Genomic DNA, 22288 nt, shown 5'->3' with positions numbered 1-22288 from the left:
GCAGGACAAGCAACCGCAAGGCCAGGGAAAGCACCCGCTTTCCCTGAGCCTCAGCGCGCCTCAGCACGCCAGCGGTAAGCATGTCCGAGGCCTTAGAATGCTCCTGCTAATTTCATACTAATTGCTTAGACAGTTTTTCACACTGAAACTTACGTGTCAGTTAAGGTAATGTAAATATATATGGTACAGATGTTGTAAATGCTTGCAAAATGTTAAAATATAGTAATTTTTTTAGTCTTTAAATGTGTCTAAAATGACATTGCAACAAACTCCTGAATGTTTTTTGATCTGGTCCCTTTTTCGGGACTAGTTGAAGAGCTCTGGTTTAGACTATTTGTAATGGGTCTCTAGCGGTCCGCAGTTTTTTCCGTAGCAAATACGTAGAAATAAAAAGGAAAATAACCCCAATATTTTTCCTTTTTTCCCAGGCAGTGCACGGCTCCTCTCAGTTACTGCATCTCTTTACACGCAGAAAGCGTTTCCTAGCCGCGAGTTTAATCAACTTCACGACTCAGCACGTGTCTTTGCGGCTGGCGTGGGTTTTACAAAATATGCCCGAGGTAAGAAGGATTTTTCCAAGTTGAAAAATATATCGCAGCATACGTATTTTCAAATGTTGATGAGTTCCTTTGCAATAGGTTACTTACCTTCTCCGGTAAGTAACTCGGGAATCGGGGGGTGGTCCCCGCAGCTGAAATGAATGCAGTTCAGCTCCGGACACCCCCTGCTTCCTATTCATGGAAAAGAAAAAAAGGAAGGCTCAGAGGGAACTGCTTATTTAGAGGTACTATCCCACCGTCAGTTGAGTTACTTAGGCTAAGGCCCTGCTGCACGCGCGTCTGCGAGACTGGCGGCGCGTGCAGCCGAGTCCCCCGGTCTGCAGGGGGAAACACAGGGGGGAAGACGTGATGGGGCGCGCCCGTGACGTTAACCGGCTGGTTCGCTTGGCTGAACCGCCAGGGGGCGTGGCCTAGCGCTCCATCGTGAGTCCTGATCTCAAGTTTCTTGAACAGGAGAAACTGTTTGGCATTGTGTGCAAATGGGGTGACACAAACAATAATGCAGCGTGCAATAGAATATTCGTTAATATTTATAAAATGCAATATTTGATATTCATATATGGACTTGGTAGAACTTCATATTTTGGGAGGTTTTACTATTGTTTTCTCCTGAGTGCCACACAATGTTATCACGTAGAGTGTGTGTGTGTGTGTGTGTGTGTGTGTGTGTGTGTGTGTGTGTGCGCGCTAGGTGGTAAGAACGCAGCCTTTGAAGTGGGTGAACCTGCTTAAAATCCCAGGGTCGGCTCCTTGGATGTCTCCCTATGCCTCGGACAGCAACATTAGATAGTAAGCTCTTCAGAGCCAGGCACTCGCTATGAATATGCACATGTCGTTGTATGGCACTGTGTACACTGTCGGCACTGTATATATTATTATGCTCTATGGGTAATGGTAGTATGGCATGAGCAGAACCTTCTGAATCACAGGCCGTGAATGTGAGGCGCGTGCACAAACTCGTGATGTCTCGTGAAGGTAAAACCGGCTAAGTAACTTGGATTTTTGCCAGGTGCGCCAGGCTGCGGAGGAGGGAAACTGCTGCTTCGGGACCATCGACACGTGGCTGCTTTATAAACTCACCAACGGTGAGTGATTTTGTGAACGAGCCGCACGGTAAGAACGCGGCACGTGCTGGGCCAAAGAGCTGACCATTGGTGTCCAATTCTCCCCCCCTCGATTTGCCAGACAATTTTGGAAATGAATTTTTTATTTCTTTTTGCCGAAAGTCGGAAGTTTGCTAGTCGAAGCAGTGGATTTTTTCTATCTAGTTTTTAAGGAGTTTTATTTATTTTATTTAGAAAAACGTTCACCTAATGTTTTCAAGGTTTCATACGTACAGCTCATAATCAGTTGTTTGCAATTAATTTGGGCGCGTTGCATCATGTCGAAGACCTGATTGATGCAGCAAATTCAGATTTAAATGGTGTTTTTTATTTAGTACAGGTGTTGGTAAATATGAATTATTAGTATAATGTTATTTATAATCATACAGTGAAAATAATAGTTTGTCGTTCTATATAATTGAACATGCGCGCTGCGTCAAATTTATTTATTTGGGGTTGAAACATTACTTTATTTTTTTTACATAGGTTTGAAGCAGGGGGTCTGGAGCTAAACCCCATTCATTTCAGCTGCTTCCTGAGATACTCACCTCCGTAGCGGGGTGCTGGTAGCGGCTCCGGCTGGGCTAGCTGCTGTTCTTGTAATGGCGGCGTTCAATGCTCCCTCGGCCCAATAGGAGGCCGTGACATAATAATAATAATAGCATGTTCTTGTATAGCGCTGCTAATTGTACGCAGCGCTATACAGAGACATTTTGCAGGCACAGTCACTGCCCCGTGGAGCTTACAATCTATGTTTTTGGTGCCTGAGGCACAGGGAGATAAAGTGACTTGCCGAAGATCACAAGGAGCCGACGCCGGGAATTGAACCAGGTTCCCCTGCTTCAAACTCGGTGCCAGAGTCAGTGTCTTTACTCGCTGACCCGCTCCTTCTTCCATCATCCAGTGCGGCTTCTTATTGGCTCACGTGACCAGGACCTTATAAACAGCGCCGAGTTACCGACACCCTATCTATGGAGATGAGCATCTCTGTGTGCCAAAACGGAGACATTTCAGGTTGGCACAGAGACGAACAAATAAAAATGACATTTCCATGCACCAGTTTTGCTCCAAAAAACGCCATTTGCAACGTTTAGTACATGCTTGAGATAATTTATGGTTAAATCGAGCTTCAAAGCCAGAGGGGCGAGCAAAAGATTGTAAAATGCCTCGGTAACTGGGAGCGTAATTCATTTGAGTAGGGCTGAGATCCTCCCACGCAAGGGGAAGGCGACTTCAACACATTCTTCATAGAGACCACTCCTCTATGTACTGGGTAATCCAGAGGAAGACTTGATTGGACTCGTTACCCTGGAGAATAATCTGGGGCGGGGGGGGGGGGTGTTTTTTCTCTCTGCTGTTGTTTTTAAAGGAGCAATACACCATAACCAATCTCCATTTTTGTTATTTTTCTGGATTGGAACCGGAGGGTCCTCCAGAGATGAATCACAATATTTCCCGCTGCGGGGACCCCCTGGTTCCCGAGATACTTGCTAGTGAAGTGGCCAGTATTACTTCCTGGTTTAAATGGCCATCCAATAGGAAGAAACAACTGATGATGTTCCAGCTTTCTGTTGGCCTGAGATTTTGGCATCCATTTTGTTTTTTCCAGAGGGAGATTTAAACCCGGTAACTTCACCGACCAGTAACTCCGGAACCGCGGAGGGGAGGGGGTGGGGGGTCTGTTTTTGGCTCAGGGGGACCCTCCAAATTTCACCATGTAAAAAGTGTGTTTCTTTTTTTTTTTGTTTGTTTGTTTTTAACCGTTAACCCAATGGGCCTTTATGTACCAGTATGGTGACACGAAAAAAACAAAAGCGTAAGGGACGCTCCTAGATACCTGTGGGTTGATTTTTTTTATTTTAAAGCGGCAATCCATGCCAGCGGATTTGTTTGCAAATTGGTTTATTTTTTTAATAGCATTTAAGCAGTGGGTCTCTGGAGCTGAACCTCTTTAATTTCAGCTCCGGGGACCCCGTGCTTCCGGAGATACTTGCCTCTGAACTAGGTGCCGGTAGCCGCAATATGTCAGCTGTTCAAAGATTTTGCCCCCTTCGGACCAATAGCAAGCAGTGACGTCATCGGCGCAGCTTGCTGTTAGCCCATGCGATGTGGGAGCCTTCAAGTTTAAAGCCCTGCTTGCTTAGTATCTCCGGAAGCTGGAAGTCCCCGGAATTGAAATTAAAGGGGGTTCATCTCTGAAGATCCCCTGCTTTAAATAAAATATTATATATATCTTCACCAAAAAAAAACACCAGCATGGATTGCTTCTTTAAAGTGGAAAAAACTTTTCATTGAAGTGGCAAATATCTTTTTTCTTAAAAAAGAAAAATCTTCTAGATTTATGCATTTTGTCACACCGTACCTTTTTTAGGTGCTTAACCATGCAGAATACCAATAAAACACTTCAGCTCTGAAACCCTATGAAGAACTGTTCTCGTGTTCTTCCGAGTAGAATTTTTCTTCAAAGTACAGGAACAGTTACCGAGAAAACAAATTGACATGCCGAGATCTAGTGTAATGCATTACTTATTCGGCTGGAGTACACGTATGGATGGGAGATGCTCTGTCAGTGCCGACCAACTCCAGTCCTCAAGGGCAATCAACGGGTCAGGTTTTTAGGCTATCCCTGCTTCAGCACAGGTGGCACAATCAGTGGCTCAGTTATTCTATGCATTATACATTTAATTGTAAGAACAATGTCAGCAGGATTTTCTGGTATGTTTTTTTTTTTATTTTTTTTTATTACAATTGCTTAAAATCCTTTGTTAATAGGAAATTAAAACGAGGTTAGAGGCAGTATTCGCCATTAAACCATTTTATCCGCTTTTCTTTGATGCTTCAGGCTCGGTTTTTGCTACCGACTACTCAAACGCCAGCGGGACAGCCATTTTCGATCCTTACCTGGTAAGCGTGTGCAGTACGTTGCTGCCTCCTTTGGCGCTGAAGTATAATCTTGTGTGAGCACATGAAACGTTAAACCTCCCCCCCCCCAATAAAAAACAACCAAATATTAAGTGATAAAACAAACAGATGTTTCGTGGTTTTTTTTAGAAACCATTATTTTTTGCCGAGGTTTTTTCCCCCTATTTTGTTATTTCACCGGCATCAGCTGGTACCATTGTCTTAATGAGTGCTAATGGCAGTGGTCATTTTAAGTTCCCGGAGAGGCAAGTGTTCAGCAACCAATATATGCAGCATGTTAACACAGAGTTTTTTAAAAGGGGTTGTGGTGCGTTGCACAGGGCAATAGCAATGGGAGTTCACTATGGTAAAAAGAAACGTAGATATATATTATTTTTTTATGGTGGGTAGACGGGATTGCTGCTTTAATTCTATAGAATGGCTCAGGACGTCTGGAACAGTATGTACTGTATGTATATCTTTTACATAGTGCCATTAAATGTACATGGCACTTCACAGCTATAGGAAGTGGGTGCTGCTGTGTGGCATTAATATTGGGGCTTCCATGGGAAGTGGGGGGTGTTTAAGAGTTTGATGCTCACAATACCCAGGGGGACCGGCCTTGCTCTGTGCTGATGGCAACCATCGGAAGACATTGTAATCCAGTTGACCACTTGGTCATTTGGGAAAGGAGAGGAGAGGCACTGTAGCACCGCCCACTTCCCTAATTCTACTCCATGTGCAAGGGTCTAATCCTGTTCTTGGTTTTGCATCTCACCTGTTTTCAGATGTGTTGGAGCTCCTTCCTCTGTTCCATGCTGTCCATCCCACTGTCTATTTTTCCTCCCGTGGAGGACACTAGGTAAGATCATCATCATCATCATCATGTTCATGGCTAGTATTGGTGCTGCACAAGTGTACATCTGTTGTGGATTGTTATACCGTTTATGGGAGCAACAGATGAAATGATAGCGTACAGTTTGGAAAGCCCTAGACACATGAAGAGGAGACCTGTGAGGTTTAAGGTTTAGATAAAGCTCTGCACACTATACTTTCACCTATGAAGAACTCTCATGTGGACCCATTAAAAGGTGTCACAGCCTCATTAAGTCTACATGTTTTTTAAGAATCGGAGAAACCGTTTCCTGTAGTGATGGGCACTATTAAAGCTGCAGTTCAAGCTGCCGGTTTTTTTTTTTGTTTGTTTGTTTTTTTTTTAAATATATATATTTTTTCCCATTCAATATGTGCATCAATACAATCTGCACACTGACAAGCGATTAGCTAAGCTGCAGATCGATCCTTTCTCCTGTAATCGACTGTAATAGATCGCTTGCTCCGGGTTATTTAATTCAGTTCTTGCACAGCATTTTGGGCAATGTAGTCCTGGAATATGATTGACTGGGCAGTTACTAGATACAATTGGTGCACTGCTAGAGGGAGGGTGGGGCTCAAGAGCCAGAGCCTATCAGAAGGGGAAGAGGGCTGTCACTTTGGAAATGCTTCCTACATTAGAAACATTAATAATGTCTTTAAAACATTTATATATATATATTATATATATATGCTACAAGTATTTTCTCATAGCACAGAACTGATTTATTAAAAAAAAAACACATGTAGGATATTGCTGGAACTGCTGCTTTATTAATGCATCAAACATTTCCAATGTGCGGTGTTGACGTTACTGCTCTTTTTCTGCAGCCACAGCTTTGGCGTTGTGGACACCAGTATTTTCGGAGCGCCCATACCCATCATGGCATTGGTAAGTGAAAAGTCTTATTCGTGTCTCTAAATTGTCCTTTGTGTTAGGAATTAAAAGGGTAAACATTTAAACAAAGCATCAAAGTGGGTTAGATTTAAAGAAAAAGAATTGTAAAATTCTGTAAATTAGGACACTGTCCTCTGAAGTGGGACATCGCCATTTAAATGATCATTGGCAAGCTGACGGCAACATCGTTGTACATTTATCAGCGATAGGAACGCTCTCCCTCCCTCTCCCCCTCCCAGGTTGCCGACCAGCAAGCGGCCATGTTCGGACAGTGCAGTTTTGACGTTGGGAATGTGAAGCTGACCATGGGAACTGGAACATTCATGGCGATCAATACAGGAAACACCTTGCATACGTCTATAGCAGGTAAGGTAGCTCCCATAAGTCCAGGCATTTTCAAGCGCTTTTTGCAGGTAAGCAAAAATGGGGACAGAATAGGGTTGTGCTGCTGCTGCAGAAGGCAGGAGCCAGGAGGATTATTAATGAATCCCAATGCTTCGTTGCCTCCTAGTGTTATAAATGCAATTGCGAAAAGATGGCTTTTATTTTGTGGAATTCCACCGGTGCAGAATTGGTGCATTTTCATCCTATATTTTAAGTGACCTTTCGGCTGCACTGGGTACTGGCTAGACCTCCATTTTTAATCCACTTAATATGTCAACCACTTATCTCCTGAATGGAGCATCAAAAAAGGAAACGCACTGGAAAGTGCAACAACAACAAAAAATGGCGATTTAGTGCGGACTCTGGCTTTGTCTTTGGTTCTGTGTAAAAGAGCGTCATTTTCACCGCGCACGTTTTAGCAACAAATTCAAGACCTGTTCTCCAATTGTTGCCACAGCTTTGTAATCTGAGGAGTTACAGGACACAGATAGAGATGTGTCAAATTCGGCGCCAACGGGGACCTCCTTTAACCCATTGAGTGCTGGATGGGCTGCGGAATTTCCGGCGCTCCGATCGCGTGACCGCTATGATCACTGATTACGGAACGGATGAGGCGTCGTCATCCCCCTTCCGTTGGTCATTAATGCCTCTCCCCTAAGTAAAGGGGTATTTCTTGTGGACGTGGCTCGTGCGTTGCGAGGCACCCAGGGTGTCAGACCCAATCATGTAGTAGCTACGTCTTGGGACAATGAAAGGGGTTTGAGGGAAATTTTTCCCTGCCGCTGGAAGGGACGCCTCTGGCAACAGAAAGGGTTAATGTGCCGTAATGTTCCAAAATCTGCACGAGAGGGAAAAAGCGCGGCGAAACATGGACCCCCTCTGATTTTTCTCTGGCTAGGACTGTATCCTCTGATCGGCTGGAAGATTGGCCAGGAAGTGGTGTGCTTGGCGGAAGGGAACGCTTCGGACACTGGCACCGCGATCAAGTGGGCACAGGAGCTGAGTAAGTGGCATATTTCCAAATCCCAATCGCTGGCAGTATACCCAGGCCAGGGAGCAGAGTTTAACTTGGTTGGTGCCGTAGCCCATTTGGTTGAAGAATGTCCACAGATTCTGCCAGTCCCGACGTTTACACCAATCAACCCAAACTGTCCCGGACAGAGAGTCAAATGTGTGTGACGCAGACAAATTATAAGTAGAGGTTCAAGAAAAGATGGCTGCTCAGTGTCCTGTACCACGGTATATAATTTGTCGGGGTAACTCAGGCCCATTCTGTCCCTTCAGGTCTTTTCACAGATGTTGGTGACACAACGGACATGGCCACCAGTGTCCCTGACTGTGGAGGGATTTACTTTGTCCCGTCCTTCACTGGTTTGCAGGTGAGAAAGATCTTTTTGCCTTTCTTCTGCCAAGACATTATCTGGCCTTTTCTCACACACACACACACACACACACACACACACACACACACACACACACACACACACACACGTCTAAAAAAATATATATATCTATCCTTATCTATCCTATCTATCTATATCTCAAATGTGTGTGCATATGTTTGTGTATACTGTACATACATCACTCCATTCCAAAATACTGTAGGATCTGCCCGGGTGCAAACCACATTAAGGGGTGTAGAAAAATATAGAGCAGGCACACCAGGGTTTGAGACGAAATGCAATAAACTTTTTACATTTAGTTACAACCCTTGGTGATCCTGTTTTTAGATTTTTCTATGTATAAAGTATTTATTTAAACACCTTCACTAGATTGTCAAGGTGTTTTGTTATTTTTTATATCCAAATAATAAATACATTTTTCACTTATGCTGACATTATCTGGTGCGGGTAGTCATTTTTTTTTGTTGAAATGGTCCAGTGACTATATTATTATCTATATACCCTGCACAGAGCGGCACTAATGTGTGTTCCTCGGAACAGTTTGTTTGTGTGACTAGTTCTCCCTGTGATGTTTTGCTGAGCGGTATAAATGCCTCTGTTCTAACCCGTTCATTCTCCCCTCCTCTGCCTGTTGTTGTATGTATGTGTCTCTCCGTATTACTCGGGTGTTGAAGGCAGACGCTGCGAGGTTTGCCTGTGTCTGACACTGCTGTGTGTCTGTTTCAGGCTCCAGTAAATGACCCGTACGCTTGTGCCTCATTCATGGGGCTCAAATCTTCCACCAACAAAAGTCACCTAGTCCGCGCCATCCTGGAGTCTATAGCCTTCAGGTGAGCCGTGCAGTGTTAAGTTTCACCACCTCTGCTGGGATACAACTCCATGCATCCACTACTCTTTCAGTAAAGGACTGATTCTTCTCGGCTTCCCTCCTGTACTGTGTGAATATTTCCCCCCCCCCCCCCCCCCAAATTACCAACCTCTTTTTTCCAGGGGTACACAAACCTGTGGGTTCAGTTCCTGCCTGGCTCACTTACAGTACATGTAGATCTTGAATCAAATGAAAGGGATTCGATCTTTATTTATTTATTTTTAATGTCCCTGTGCTTTACTATGACACGTCATTAAAAGGTTTATTGATAATGAAAGTGTATTTTCTGGTCTGTAATTTCCTCTTGAACATGTTTCCTTTGAGATTATCCCAGTATCTGCACTTTTCCAAAGCCGCTCTCGTTTCATTCTCACCGCTAAAGAAATCTGATTGTGTTCTCTCTCCAGAAACAAACAGCTGTATGATACGGTGCTGAGAGAGACCTGCATCCCAATCACACACATCAGGCAAGTGTAGAATGCCTGCGCCTTTGTAGTTATATACCCACGTCTTGGGGTTTACAATTGTGACGTCCTCAAAGTTGTATGACCTTACAGTGCAGGCTCCCGTATTCTTTACATTAGATCCTGTAATGTCTTTTCTGCCACTGTAACGTGTCTTATGTAGTAGCTCGGCTTAGTAAACATGGCCACTAATGTCTCTTGTTTAATACTTCGACTGCAAGTTCTCCCGGGCCGGAGTTTCCCTTCCTGTTGTGTGATTTTGTGTGTGGCACTTATTGTATTATAATTCCATGTGTTGATATTTGCAAACAGGAATTGCATTTATAGATTGTAGTAGTACTGTATTTGTGCACACATTTACAGAAAAGAAAAGTCATTCATACAGTGTAATATACATTTCTTAAAGTGTGTGTGTGTGTGTGTCTCTCACTCCCCTGTAAAAGCCACAGTTCTGGTTTGGGCTAAACTTTATCAAGTTCATCGCAGCACACACAAAAACGGAATGCACACGGTGCACCGGGGGTTAAGTACCTCCACGCATCCAGCAGCAAGGGGCTTATTACTACTTGACAGCAGGACTCTGCTTCCATTCATCGCAGCACACTCTGGTGGTCAAAGGTGGAAATGCATGCTCTCGCACAAACTTTTTATTTATTTTTATTTATAACCATGTACTTTCAACTTTGCGAGGAAATAGAAACATTTTGGGGGCGAACGTTGATAAATTCGGCTATCTCTACATATAATCTAGCCAGGCACGCTGTATGGGGGGGATTGGAAGTAATTGTTGGTGACATGTGAAGTTTCAAAGCTCTGGATATCTATAATGCCCTCTCCTGGTGTGTTCCTAGATTCAACCAAATATCTTGTACACCTTTTGGTGAATTTCAGATAACCCGTAAATGTCATTTTAAATTGCACTTCTGAGGCACATATATATCACTTGTGAGCACATTCACATGTCTTAGACAGGTCTGCAGCCCTCCCTTTCAACCTTTATCACCTAGCATACAGTGCTCCCACTGCAGCAAGGGACTCTGGGAAAAGACATGCAAATGAGCACACAATGTGTCACCTTTTGCCTGGAATATCCATTCATATGGATTATCTATCTAGCTCACACAAAATCTCCCTCTCTCCCTGCCATCTTGTCAAAATGTATTCCAAACGTGTCATGTATGATGCCTTCATACATACTACGCACATTTTATGACGGTTTGTAGTTTGCTTTAACATGCAAAAAAAACTATGGCTGTACGTTGTTTCTTTTTAACTCTCTATAGCGCTGTTTTCCCCTCACAGGGCGGACGGAGGTGTCAGTAACAACAGCTTTGTGATGCAAATGACAGCGGATTTGTTCAACCAAACCATCGATAAACCTAAACACACGGACATGTCCTCACTGGGGGCCGCCTTCCTCGCGGGTCTGGCTCTGGGTAGGTATTTGTTTCAGGGTAATGTAGCCCTGTTTGCTGCAGTGTGTTGCAAAGGGAATTCACGGTTCAACCTTTATCTCACATCCAAGAGGGGATCTCCTGTAAGAGGGTCAGGACCAAAGTGAAGCGGCTTAGGGCCGTTCTATAGTGTGTGTGTGTGTGTGTGTGTGTGTGTGTGTGTGTGTGTGTGTGTGTGTGTGTGTGTGTGTGTGTGTGTGTGTGTGTGTGTGTGTATACGTTTGAAATAAATAATTTATTAACGTATTAATTTTTTTATTTATTCTACATACACACATATACCTACATATCAGCGGCGGTAGCGGCGCAAATTCATTATTTTCCTCATCTTCCCCGCTGTTGGGCGGTTCCACGCACACTACCGTGCGCGCGGTCCTATTATAGAATGGCTGACTTACCTCAGCCAACTATAAATGCTGCGCGCGCGCACAGCAAGCACACGCACTATAGAACTGCCCTTAGTTGTAATATCACTGCCTTTATAGTGGGTGAACCTGGGCAAGTTACTTTATCTCCCTGTGCTCCATGTATGAATATTAGCTTGTAAGCTCTTCAGGACAGGTGCCCGCAGAAACAATTAATATTAATAATCAGTAATATGATTAAAATTAGGTGATTTGAGATTTGTAAATCATTTATAAAAGTCTGAACACGGGGGCGCGCGCTTGACGTCAACGCGGATGCACGTCTGCTGAGTGAGCTCCGTGCATCCCGCCCAGCATACTCCACTATGGCCCCTGATCGGCACCTCATAGCGTCCCGCGGGTTGCGGCAGAAGGCGGGGGAACACGCAGAGATGCCCCTCAAGAAAGATAAGAGGACGGAGACCCCGGATCTCTCCCAATTCGGCCGCGGACAGCCAGCGATAGCTGAAAAAAAGGAAACTAAAGATGGCGCCGAGGCGCACGCACGGGAGCGCGCGACGTCGGGCTCTGACCGGGAGGGAGACAAGCTGCTGGGACAGAGGGAGACACTGCAGAGAGAGGCACAGCATTGAGAAACTCAGGAGAGAGAGGCACAGCAGAAAGATATAGAGGTGAGAGCTACTGCTGAGAGTGAGAGTGGCACTGCAGAGGGAGACACAGTGATTACTAAACAGGGCCTTCAGAATATGCTTAAAGAAATGCAAGATGGTTTCCCGTCAGCTCTGGACAAAGCTGTAATGGAATTTAAAGCAGAAGTTTCCTCACTGGCTAAAAGAACCACAGAGCTGGAAAACAAGATGGACGTTGTTTTACAAAACCAGGTAAATACGGACGATGAGGTCCTGCGACTCAGTGAAGAGATAAGAGTTATGAGAGATGGTACGGAGGACCTTTGAGAACAGGGAACAAAGGCAGAATCTACGAATTCGCCATATCCCTGAGACAGTGTCCGCGGAAGCCCTGCAGCCATATCTCAAGAGACTTCTTATCCATTGATCCACAATTACAAGATAGTGATCTGCTGATGGACAGAACTCACAGAGCGTTGGTTCCGAGATTTGAGGATCCCCAAAACGAGTAGAGATGTGGTACTGAAGCTTCATCAATATGCAACTAAGGAAAAGATTATAAAGGGTTGCAGAAATAGAGGCTCAATTGCATTTGAAAATGACTCTCTTCAGATTTTCCAGGATCTTTCCAGGCTGGCAGTAGATAGGCGAAGAGGACTGCGACCGATGAAGGCGATACTCCAGGAAAAGGCGATTCGCTATCGGTGGGCCTTCCCGTTCTGTCTTATAGTTAATCATGAAGGGAGACGGGTTTCGCTTCGGTACCCTGAGGAATCGGCATCTTTTCTGTCAGCATTAAGTCTGGTTCCCAAGGATAGATCGGGTCAGCAGCGAGAACCTCGAGGTGACAACACAGAGGATGAACGACCGGCCGGGGGGGCGATGGCCCGGAGAGGAAAGAGCTAGGACCGGCTACGCTCTTGAGAAGGCCCCGCTGAGTCTCCCTGCTGTCCACCCGGAAGTGTTTCCATTTTTTGAGGGGACTATAGGGGATGACTGCCAATCTTGGTTGCGTCACGCCAATGATAAGGTAATCCAAATTATTCACTCGTCCCAGTATGGACACCAATTGGGTATGAGCACGTAAGGACCATTAAACGTATCTTAAACTTTTGGCCAGGGCTCTTCAACTGGCCCCCTCGAAGGCACTTTATTTGGCCCCTGAACTCTCTGCTCCTGTTAATTTCATACTAGTGGCTTAAGTAACTAGGTGCACTTTTTCACACACAAACTCTCTTGTAAGTTAGGGTAATAAAATGTATATATGACAGATGTTATAAACACTTTCAAAATGTTGAATCATATTTTAAGTATTTCAATGCATTAAAAATTAAATTTACAACTAGCCGTACCAGGCATAGCATACGCAGATCTTAAAGGCTATTAATTAAACAGGACTCTTTGTTTTCACCCCTCCCTGGAATGCCTTGCTGTCTCTTGTCCCCTCTTCCCAACCTTATTCTCTCCTCCATCATTCCCTGCTCCTCTTTGCACTCTCTCTTCCCATCTTTGCACTCCCTGCTTTACTGTGTCTACTCTTCTCTGTGCACACTACACTCCCTCCTCTCCTCGCTGTCTCTCCTCCCCTAACTTTGCACGCCCTCCTGCCCCATGTGCACCCTTCCCTCATCCATCTGTCTCCTCTCTTTGCTGTCTCTCCTTACGTTCATGCTGTCTCTCTCTCCTTTCACCTCCTTGCTGTCGCTCTCTGTCTCTCCTCCCCTCCTTGCTGTCTCTCCTCCCTTCCAGGAGGCATTCCGGTTGTTGCAGACATGAATAGCCTTGTATATGTGCGTCTGTGTGTTTGGTTAGCCACTGGGTGTTGTACCTGGTATGCTATGTATCTGTCACGTGACATCATACTGGTGACATCATAATGAGTTGCAGACATCCTTCGATCAATAATCATGTATAATCTCTCTCTTGTGGCCCTTCTACTCCTAATTCTGGCCCCTTTGGAAAACCTGTTGAAGAATCCTGCTTTAGACCACAATATTTTCAAGCCATTACTAGAAGTTGGGCCCAGCCGACCCCCAGAAGTTGGTGCCGGCCCAAGTTCTGTGATCGGCCAGTTGGGGCCCTTCCTCTTGTGGGCTCACACTGAACAGGTCAGCATTACCTTCCCACAATCCTGGGAAAGCTGTTAGCGGGTGTGGCTTTTAATATCACAGCCTTGATTCCCAAATAACTACACTGTCCTCTCCCCATCTCAGTATAGGGAGGAGCTGGATAACATAGTTACCATCCAAGCTCCCATCCAGGTAATAACCGTGTAATTCTGCTTCTCGCCCCACACAACAGGAAGGATGCTTCCTGTGCTCTATTTACCCGCTGGATCTGACTACCACCCTAGCCACCCCTTCTTTTTTTTTTTTTTTGTAGGTTTCTGGTCCAGCAAAGAGGAGCTGAAGAAGCTCAGGAAGACGGGCGTCCTGTTCGAGCCGCAGGCGAAGTGGAAAGACTACGAGCCGTACATGAACAGCTGGGAGGTGGCACTGCAGCGCTGCACCAACTGGTACAATGATCTTTAACAGCAGACCGAGTGCTCTCTGTGCTCACCTATACCTCATAAGAAAGCAACCTGCAGGGACTGCCTTTAACCTCTTCACTGAAGGGGCCGGGTGCTGCTCCGCACCTCTACAGCTACTAATCTATTAAACTACAGGCAGTCCTCGGTTATCCAATGGAACCCGTTCTGGAAGTAGCGCTGGATATTGAAACCGTTGTACAGTGAGTCCCATGTTAATCAGTGGCGATGAGCGTTGGATAACGCTTTCCGGCGTCGAAAAACGGCCCACAGTGAGGCATTGTAAAGCGTTGGATAGGCCATTCGTTGTAAAGTGAAACGTTGGATAGCGAGGAATACCTGTACGGATTTACAAACCTCCATTAACCTTGTGGAAGCTGCTGGCCGTTACTTTCCCATGACACAGATGTCCTCTCCTTCCCTCCTCCCCACACACATACACTCCTGTAGCCTGCAGTTTGTCAAACGAGTCATTTCCTCCCCCCCCCCCCCAATGCTGCAGCTATTAATTAATAATGCTTGGAAATGAAGTTCCGCGTGTGAAATCCGCACTATGGGGGTGGGGGGGGGGGGGCGGGGGAGAGACGGGAGAGGTTTGTGCACTCAGGAGAAGCAGAAGCCGGAAGGTTTCGTAATGAACCTTAATGCACAGCAGAGTCCTAAATGGTATCATGAAAAGATGATGATTTGAAGTTATAGTTGAAGTTTTTTATTTTATTGTCTTTTTTAAGTATTTTTATCGCCACAGCTCGCGGTGGGGAAAAATAACTGTTGCACTTTTATACTATATAAAATTTAATTTGGTGGCATTTTTTCTCAGAATTTGGGTGTATATATGTTGCTGTATCTCGGTGATTCCCAACAGCGGGTTCGTGAGCCGTCTGAGGTGTTAACCCCCAAAAATCTGGCGGATCCCCTGCAGCATAGCGGGTTCCTGAGCTTGTGTGGGGACAGCGCACTTGGTATGGCCCCAAGCTGTGAGTGACCGCTATACCACCTCAATCTGTCTGCATACACTGAGGTGCAGTTTGGGGCCCTATTCAGTGTATACTGCCTGGGATCGGTCACACCGTTTTGTATGGGATAGTCTGAGGAGTCAGTAATAAGATGTATTAATTAGGGGTTCGCAGAACAAATATTGTCTTGCACAGTGTAAAAAAAGAAAAGTTAGGAACCTCTGGTCTGTTTGCCCTCCCATACTATTCAACTGATAACAAACTGTGACTTACTCAATAACTTGAATTGTACTGTAAGTAATCACTGTGGATAGCGGAAATTTACCTTTAAACTGTACTGTTTTGTAATGACCTTTTTAATAGTCACGGAGTCAATTATGTTTTGAATAATCATTTTATATCATTGTCAACCCTTTACTACCGACTTGTTTAATAAAATAAAATAAAAATGTTGGATAATGCAATTGCCAAATTTGATTAAACATTTAAAAAAAAAAAAAAAACTTTCAACCTTGTACAAATGTTTTTCATTTTATTAATCAAATATTAACAATGAGAAATTACGTTTTGTGATTTCTGCTATATTGTATATATGTACTGTATATAATATTGCGGAACAATTGCCACTTAAAGTCCCATGTGGTGAAATTGCAAACTGCAGGTAAAAATTAATGTTTAGGGGATGCAGAGTATTATAATTAAGGTTTCTGTTTTTAATGCAAAATCTGTGTTCGTCCTTTTTTTTTTTTTTGTATTTTTTTTCTGGTGTTTTTTAATTTTATTGAAAGTACCAGTGTGTTGGTGATAACAATGAAACATTATATATATTTTTACACCTAATGCACCGCAAGGCATTTGGGATCAGTTATATGGAGTAACAGGAGAATCCATGAAGTAGATTTATAATGGGCATATGCCCATTTATTTAATCATTATTTTATTTTTTATCGTTGGAAAAGTCCAGAATTCAGTGTGTTGCTAATATTTCTTCTGTCTTTTTAAAGCGACAATTTCCCCAGAATCCTATGAGTTTCATGCATATGTTCGTATCTTGTGTCCTGCGCTTTTTTTTTTTTTTTTGGTTGCGTGTTAAATTATGATTATCTCTAGCTTCTGGTGTTCTCAGGGTAAGCTACACTGGGCCCTGGGGAGAGCTCCATTTTCACCTCCCGGACACTGAATATTTAAAACTAAACCCAGCATTGGAAAGGGCAGGAAGAGATCTGCATGGACTGTAGTTTTAATTGGAAATGATTGTTAACCAGTTAAACAATGGGGGATAGATTTTACTCTCACTGGGTTAATGATAGCTCGGTGCATTAGGTATTAAGTGGAAGAAAATACATCTACTGCACTCCAAAGCGCGATTTTTTTTTTTTTTTTTTTAACGAGATGCTAGTGGGAATATTGTGGTATTTGAACCCATTAGTATACCCGGCTGGTTTCATACAGTAATAATTGTTGACAGCATCTCTAATGTAGGGGGTCCCCCTTTCTAATCGTGCAGCGTCAGGCTATATGATAAATAGAAAGCAGAGCTGTCCCATGCTCTAGTTTCCTCTGTCCCCTGCTCTACTCTCTATCCCCTACACCCTCTGAGTGTCTCTGTCCCGCTATGTCTGAGCCCCCTTCTCTCTCTGCCCCTCATTCGCTCCCTATGTGAGTCCCTCTTGCTTTTATTCCTCTCCATCCTCTGCTCTTCGCGTCCCAGGAAATTGTGTGTGTGTGTGTGTGTGTGTGTGCGTCCGTCCGTCCGTCCTATATGAACAGATGGGGCCAGTTGTCCCTCTTTTGGGATTAGGTGTCTCACAAGCTGTGGACCTCACCAGAAGATAAAAATCCATGGGAGGACTAACCAGAGAACTCAAATAGATCATTTGAAATTCTATTTTATAATTATTACTACCTGAAAGTACCTGGCCCCCCCTCTCCCCATCGTTGCTCTCTCGCATCACTTTCTTTTAATACCTTATGATGTCCCCAATTCTTTCCGCCTCTCCCTCCTCCAGCGTTCTTACTTTCTCCTCCCGTACCAACTGACTTCCTCACTTTCTTCGTCTGCTTTCTGTGTAAACTTTATAGCTATCTGCCACCAGGCTATGTGCATCAGATCACGTGCCAAATATATAGTCTACCAGGTACAACACCCAGTGGCTGACTTGCTTGAGAAATTGTAATAAGTCATAGAAATTGAATTAAATATAAAATGTATCCAAACGGACAAAATCCTGCGCCTTGATCTCGGGAATCATCATGCAAAATGTGGTTACGATATCTTAATAAGAGGTGACCAAATGCAAAGCGAACAAACAACTCTCCAAAATATAGACGTGCACCAAGAAAGCTAAGGTAGAAGTGATTCCTTTAATATCCAACACGTGATTTTAAAAAAAAGTGCAAGCTCTCCGGTCCATAAAGGTCCTTTCTTCAGGCAGATTATTTTACAAATGAAGCTGAAACAGCAGGTCTTTTCTACAATAATAATAATTATTGTAATTATGCAGAGAAAGGATTACAGTTTAATGAGGCCGGTTGGTGTGTACTTGTAGTGTATTGCAGGCAGCCAAAGTGTTAATTGCTCTATCAAGGCTGTGTGGGGGTGGGGAGAAGAATAATCTCTCATTGTGAGGGTCTCCGGGAGGAGGCATGCTGAAAAGAAGGACATTGGGGCCATTTATCCCAATAGGCTGCTGGGTTCTGGAAGTTGAGATGGTCAGGCGACATATGGGTGACAGGTGGCTTAATCGGGTTAGTCACTGCGTGTGAATTGGGGGAAGGGGTAGTAGTGGGAGGGGGTTAAAATGCAGCATGGTCTCTCTATTTCTCACACCCCTTTGCTCCTAAGGATTCCATCCCCTCCATAAAGTAACGGTTTTATTTCTTTGTATCCTGTGAAAAATGAGTGTTTTTTATTGTCTCCGGTAACACTGGCATCCTGCTCCTTCTTTTTATCGGTGTGAAGAACAACGGCTTCGGAATGACTTTGCAAACAGAACAGAAAGACCCATTTGTCTCCTGGTTGTGAGGGCCGACAAACAGTCTTATCACCAAAAGAGATTAAATAAAGGTTGTAACAAAAAAAATTGCCAAAGCTTTTGTTTACCGTGGAAATGTTACAAGTTTAAACCAAAAAAATTGACACAAATCCTACTTAACCAATGGGTTTTTTTTTCTTTTAATGTACATTAGCTGCAGTTACCTTGTTACGCATGTCATGGTCGTTAGTTAGGAACTCGTTAGGGCAGATACAGAAACCAGATGCAGTGATCAGGGCTTAGTTAGAGAATTTGTGGAACTTTTTCTACGGGGTCTTTAACGTGTGGACACGGCTTTTCTACCTTATGCTGTGTACCTATTACCTCTCATTACACTCCTGTCTGTTGCTTCTGTTAGAAACGCATATTTAAGTAATTCTAGCTGCAGTGATTTTTTCCAATGACATTTAAGAAGACCTGTGGGGGGGGGGGGGAGTTTGACTTCCAGCGGAGGGGTTCATGAGGTTATTGGGAATGTAAATGAGTTTGCGCAGTGTACTCAGTTGGGCGATTTTGGCGCGAAACGGGAGTATTAAAGGTAAGGAGGTATAGTGATGTGATACACCTTGATAAAGTCCCGTGGGACGAAACATGTCGGTGTGTGGGCTGTGTTTCTGTCCCTGTGCATTTATCCAATAAATCACCCTCAGTTTTAGCACGGAGTTGTGCCCTTTATTCATTTTTTCTACAGGATTCTCCCTGCAGACTTCTACTTCAGCTGTGCTCCTTGCTTCTCTACACTCTGTGCTGATACAGGGAAGGAAGAATGAGGTGTATGGGGAACAGTAAACTCAACTGTTATTCCGCTAACTCTTCTCTGACTAGAAATTGCTCCTGTTACCATCTAAATCAGGGGTGAGCAACTCCGGTCCTCAAGGGCCACCGACAGGTCAGTTTATCAGGATATTCCTGCTTCAGCACAGGTGGCTCAATCAGTGGCTCAGTCGAAGAAAACCTGACCTGTTGGTGGCCCTTGAGGGCTGGAGTTGCGCACCCTTGATCAAAATAGTCACAGGAATGCTTTTAAGTTGAAGGCGTGTGCATTGTTGTTTTACACTGTCTGCGTCTTCATTATTTATTAATATATAAAAAAAACTTTAGCTTCATGATGAAAACATTTTAGGGAGTGGAGAGAGCGAGGGGGGAAAAAAACACCCCAAATAATAAACAATAATATTACAACAGCCAAAAATAATATGTACGTCACTGTAAATACATATGAATACAAATAAAGATGATTTTGAGTAGTGGTATGGTGGAGTAATGGCATCACATATATTTATGTTTGACTGGTTCTGGTTACTCTCCCTAATTAAAAAAAATATATATATTCTTCCCCCCCCCCCCCTTCTTTATAATTTACAAATATTTTCTCTTCCAGGACCTAACAGAATATGTTCCCCCCCCCCTCTAAATGCTTACAAAGAAATAGTAACAGATCATAGTGATATATTGTTACTCCATAAAAACAAATTATATCTCTACTCCAATAATTTATACACACACCCTGCCAAGTCACTTTATCTCTGTATGCTTTGGGTACCAAAAAATAGAGTGTAAGCTCTACGGGGCAGGAACTCGTACCTGCAAGACATATGTGTGTGTGTGTGTATATATATATATATATATATAATGTATATATATATGTGTGTGTGTGTTGTGGACCTTGGCTGGCAAATAACAATGGATGGGAACCTTTTGAATGAAATCAATAGGAGCAGCAAGATGGTTTAAAGCGCATTTGGTAGAAACAATACCATATTTCACGGGAACCTTCCACTGTGTGTCAGGAACTTAGACCCTAAATGCGAAGATAATTCAGAAGCTTCAGACAACTCAAAGAAGTATGGAGAGATGCATGCTGGGTATTACCCGAAGAGACAGGAGAAACAATGCATGGGTTAGAAACCAAACAAAAGTCTGTGACATCATCACAAGGGTGAGGAAATTAAAATGGCGGTGGGCCGGACATATAGCAGCAAGTAATGACCATCTTTGGACAAAGATGGTAAGCGACCGGAGATTAAAAATAAGATGAGCGAGAGATATTCCTCCAGCATAGCAGAGGTTAAGAGGAGTCATTAGAGTGTGATTAGACAGGCGTGTTCCTTTTCCTCCCATAAATCTCACGTAATTACAGATTATGTCGGGGTCACTCCCTTTCAGGAAGCCAAACAGAGCGGATTTAAAAGGAGATCACATGTCCTAAACAGTTTGTTTTTCTCCTTTAAGACGGTGGGCGCCTTTCCTTCCATCGCCGGTCCTCGCAGCCACGTCCAGACACCATATTAAAGTCCCCCTAGTTCAATCCCGCCGTTTTATTTATGTCGTTGCTCTATATACCAACTGTCCCTATTTATAGGCAGAGGTATGTTGTATGTAATTATTACTGGTAGTCACGTTACATGTATGACGTGACTTCAAATTGCTGCGAAAACATATATATATTTTCTTGTGTTTGAAAAACGTGTAAAAAAACAAACAAACCTTTGAAGTGGTTTAGTGGCCCCTTTGGCAACAAATTCTCTGTGGTTGTCCTTAAAAGGAGTAACTCTTTAACATAGGGACATTAAAAGATACAATGTTACGGCAGATAAGAGCCACTTGTCGCACCGTATCTGCCCAGTTTCCTGTCTGCTGTAAAACCTCACACCCTATTTGATCTTTGGCTTTCTTTAGTTTTTAGGATTGAGCCGTCTGTCTGACCCAAGCATGTTAAATTCCCTTACTGTATTAGCCCCTACCACCTCTGCTGGGAGGCCATTCCATGAATCCACCACCCTTTCTGTGAAGAAGTACTTCTTCATGTTTCCCCTGAGGCTGAGATTATTGTCAGTGTGATGGTGCTGGCGCGCGCGCGCCACGCGACAAACACAAATATCATAGTCCCTGTGCGTGCGCACAACGGAGTGCAATGGCGGGAGCGCATTTTGAAAAACTATTTTCAAGCGCGTTCACGTGACTTCAGCGTCACGTTAGCGATTCAGCCAATGAGGGCGAACCAGGTTCCGCCACGCGTTCCGCCACAACTCCCCAATCTCCTGCAGCCAAGTTCACACATCGCTCAGGCGAGAGGCGCCCGCGATACGCCGAGCGCGTACGGATGCGCGCCAGCGCTGACTATAATCGTGGCCTTAGCTGTCACCCTCCAGCTGCAGAGAATGGCCTCTTGTTCTAGTGCTTCTCGTTTTCTGGAATATGCTTCCCTCCTGTACTTTGTTGAATCCCTTTATGTATATATATATATATATATATCGGTGTGTGTGTGTGAATATATATATATATATATATATATATATATATATATATATATATATATATATATATATGTATGTATTTAACAGCAAATTCTCCGCTTGTGCTGCTTTTGTGACATATATTAGGAGATTAAGGCTAAAAATCCTCAGAGACGCGTCCGTGAATTCCCATGTCATATTTATGGACGTGCCCACGTTACTGTAACTTGTTCTCACAAGAGTTTCTTTGTTGGAAATGCTTCCCCCTTCAGGCACCGCTCGCAATGAATGAACCACCGGCCCCTCGCCCTAACAATACATGTATGTCTTTTTATCTGCCACCGACACAGCTCTGAGTTCTTTGTTCGGAAAAACTGCGCCCATTGTGAGCTAACGCGCGCAGACTTCACAGCACATTCCTCGGGCTGCCAGTCTCTGCCAAGGTGCGCCCTCATTCCCGGCCCGTTCCGTCAGGCGGTCACGCTGGGATACAAAGCAGTGGTGATTCCGTGGGAGTGCAAGCTCTTTTGGGATAGGGACTCTCAGTGTTACATGGATGTCTCTATGCGCTCATCCCATCTGTATTATTATATTCCCTGGACTGAATCGGGATGTTTGTAGAAGGTGCTGTA

The 22288-nt window shown here is 44.0% G+C and overlaps 1 protein-coding gene across 2 annotated transcripts in view; it reads left to right on the top strand.

The window, feature by feature from the left end:
• Positions 1-15857, top strand: part of GK5 (glycerol kinase 5) — a 30383-nt gene extending 14526 nt beyond the window's left edge. Inside the window, exons 5-17 of one of the 2 annotated variants that reach the window (XM_075570238.1) lie at positions 429-560; positions 1570-1645; positions 4506-4567; positions 5353-5426; positions 6269-6329; positions 6575-6701; positions 7618-7722; positions 8004-8098; positions 8849-8952; positions 9398-9457; positions 10757-10890; positions 14116-14163; positions 14285-14420. In XM_075570238.1, coding sequence (XP_075426353.1) covers positions 429-560; positions 1570-1645; positions 4506-4567; positions 5353-5426; positions 6269-6329; positions 6575-6701; positions 7618-7722; positions 8004-8098; positions 8849-8952; positions 9398-9457; positions 10757-10890; positions 14116-14120 — 1035 coding nt within the window. In that variant the 3' untranslated portion in view covers positions 14121-14163; positions 14285-14420. Of the gene's footprint in view, positions 1-428; positions 561-1569; positions 1646-4505; positions 4568-5352; positions 5427-6268; positions 6330-6574; positions 6702-7617; positions 7723-8003; positions 8099-8848; positions 8953-9397; positions 9458-10756; positions 10891-14115; positions 14164-14284 lie in introns of both variants that reach the window. The other variant, XM_075570237.1, reaches the window with a different exon arrangement.
• The last annotated feature ends 6431 nt before the right edge of the window (positions 15858-22288 follow it).

Source organism: Ascaphus truei, chromosome 14 (genome assembly GCF_040206685.1).
Source record: "Ascaphus truei isolate aAscTru1 chromosome 14, aAscTru1.hap1, whole genome shotgun sequence".
Lineage (NCBI taxonomy): Eukaryota > Metazoa > Chordata > Amphibia > Anura > Ascaphidae > Ascaphus > Ascaphus truei.
This window is presented reverse-complemented; position numbering and strand designations above follow the sequence as displayed.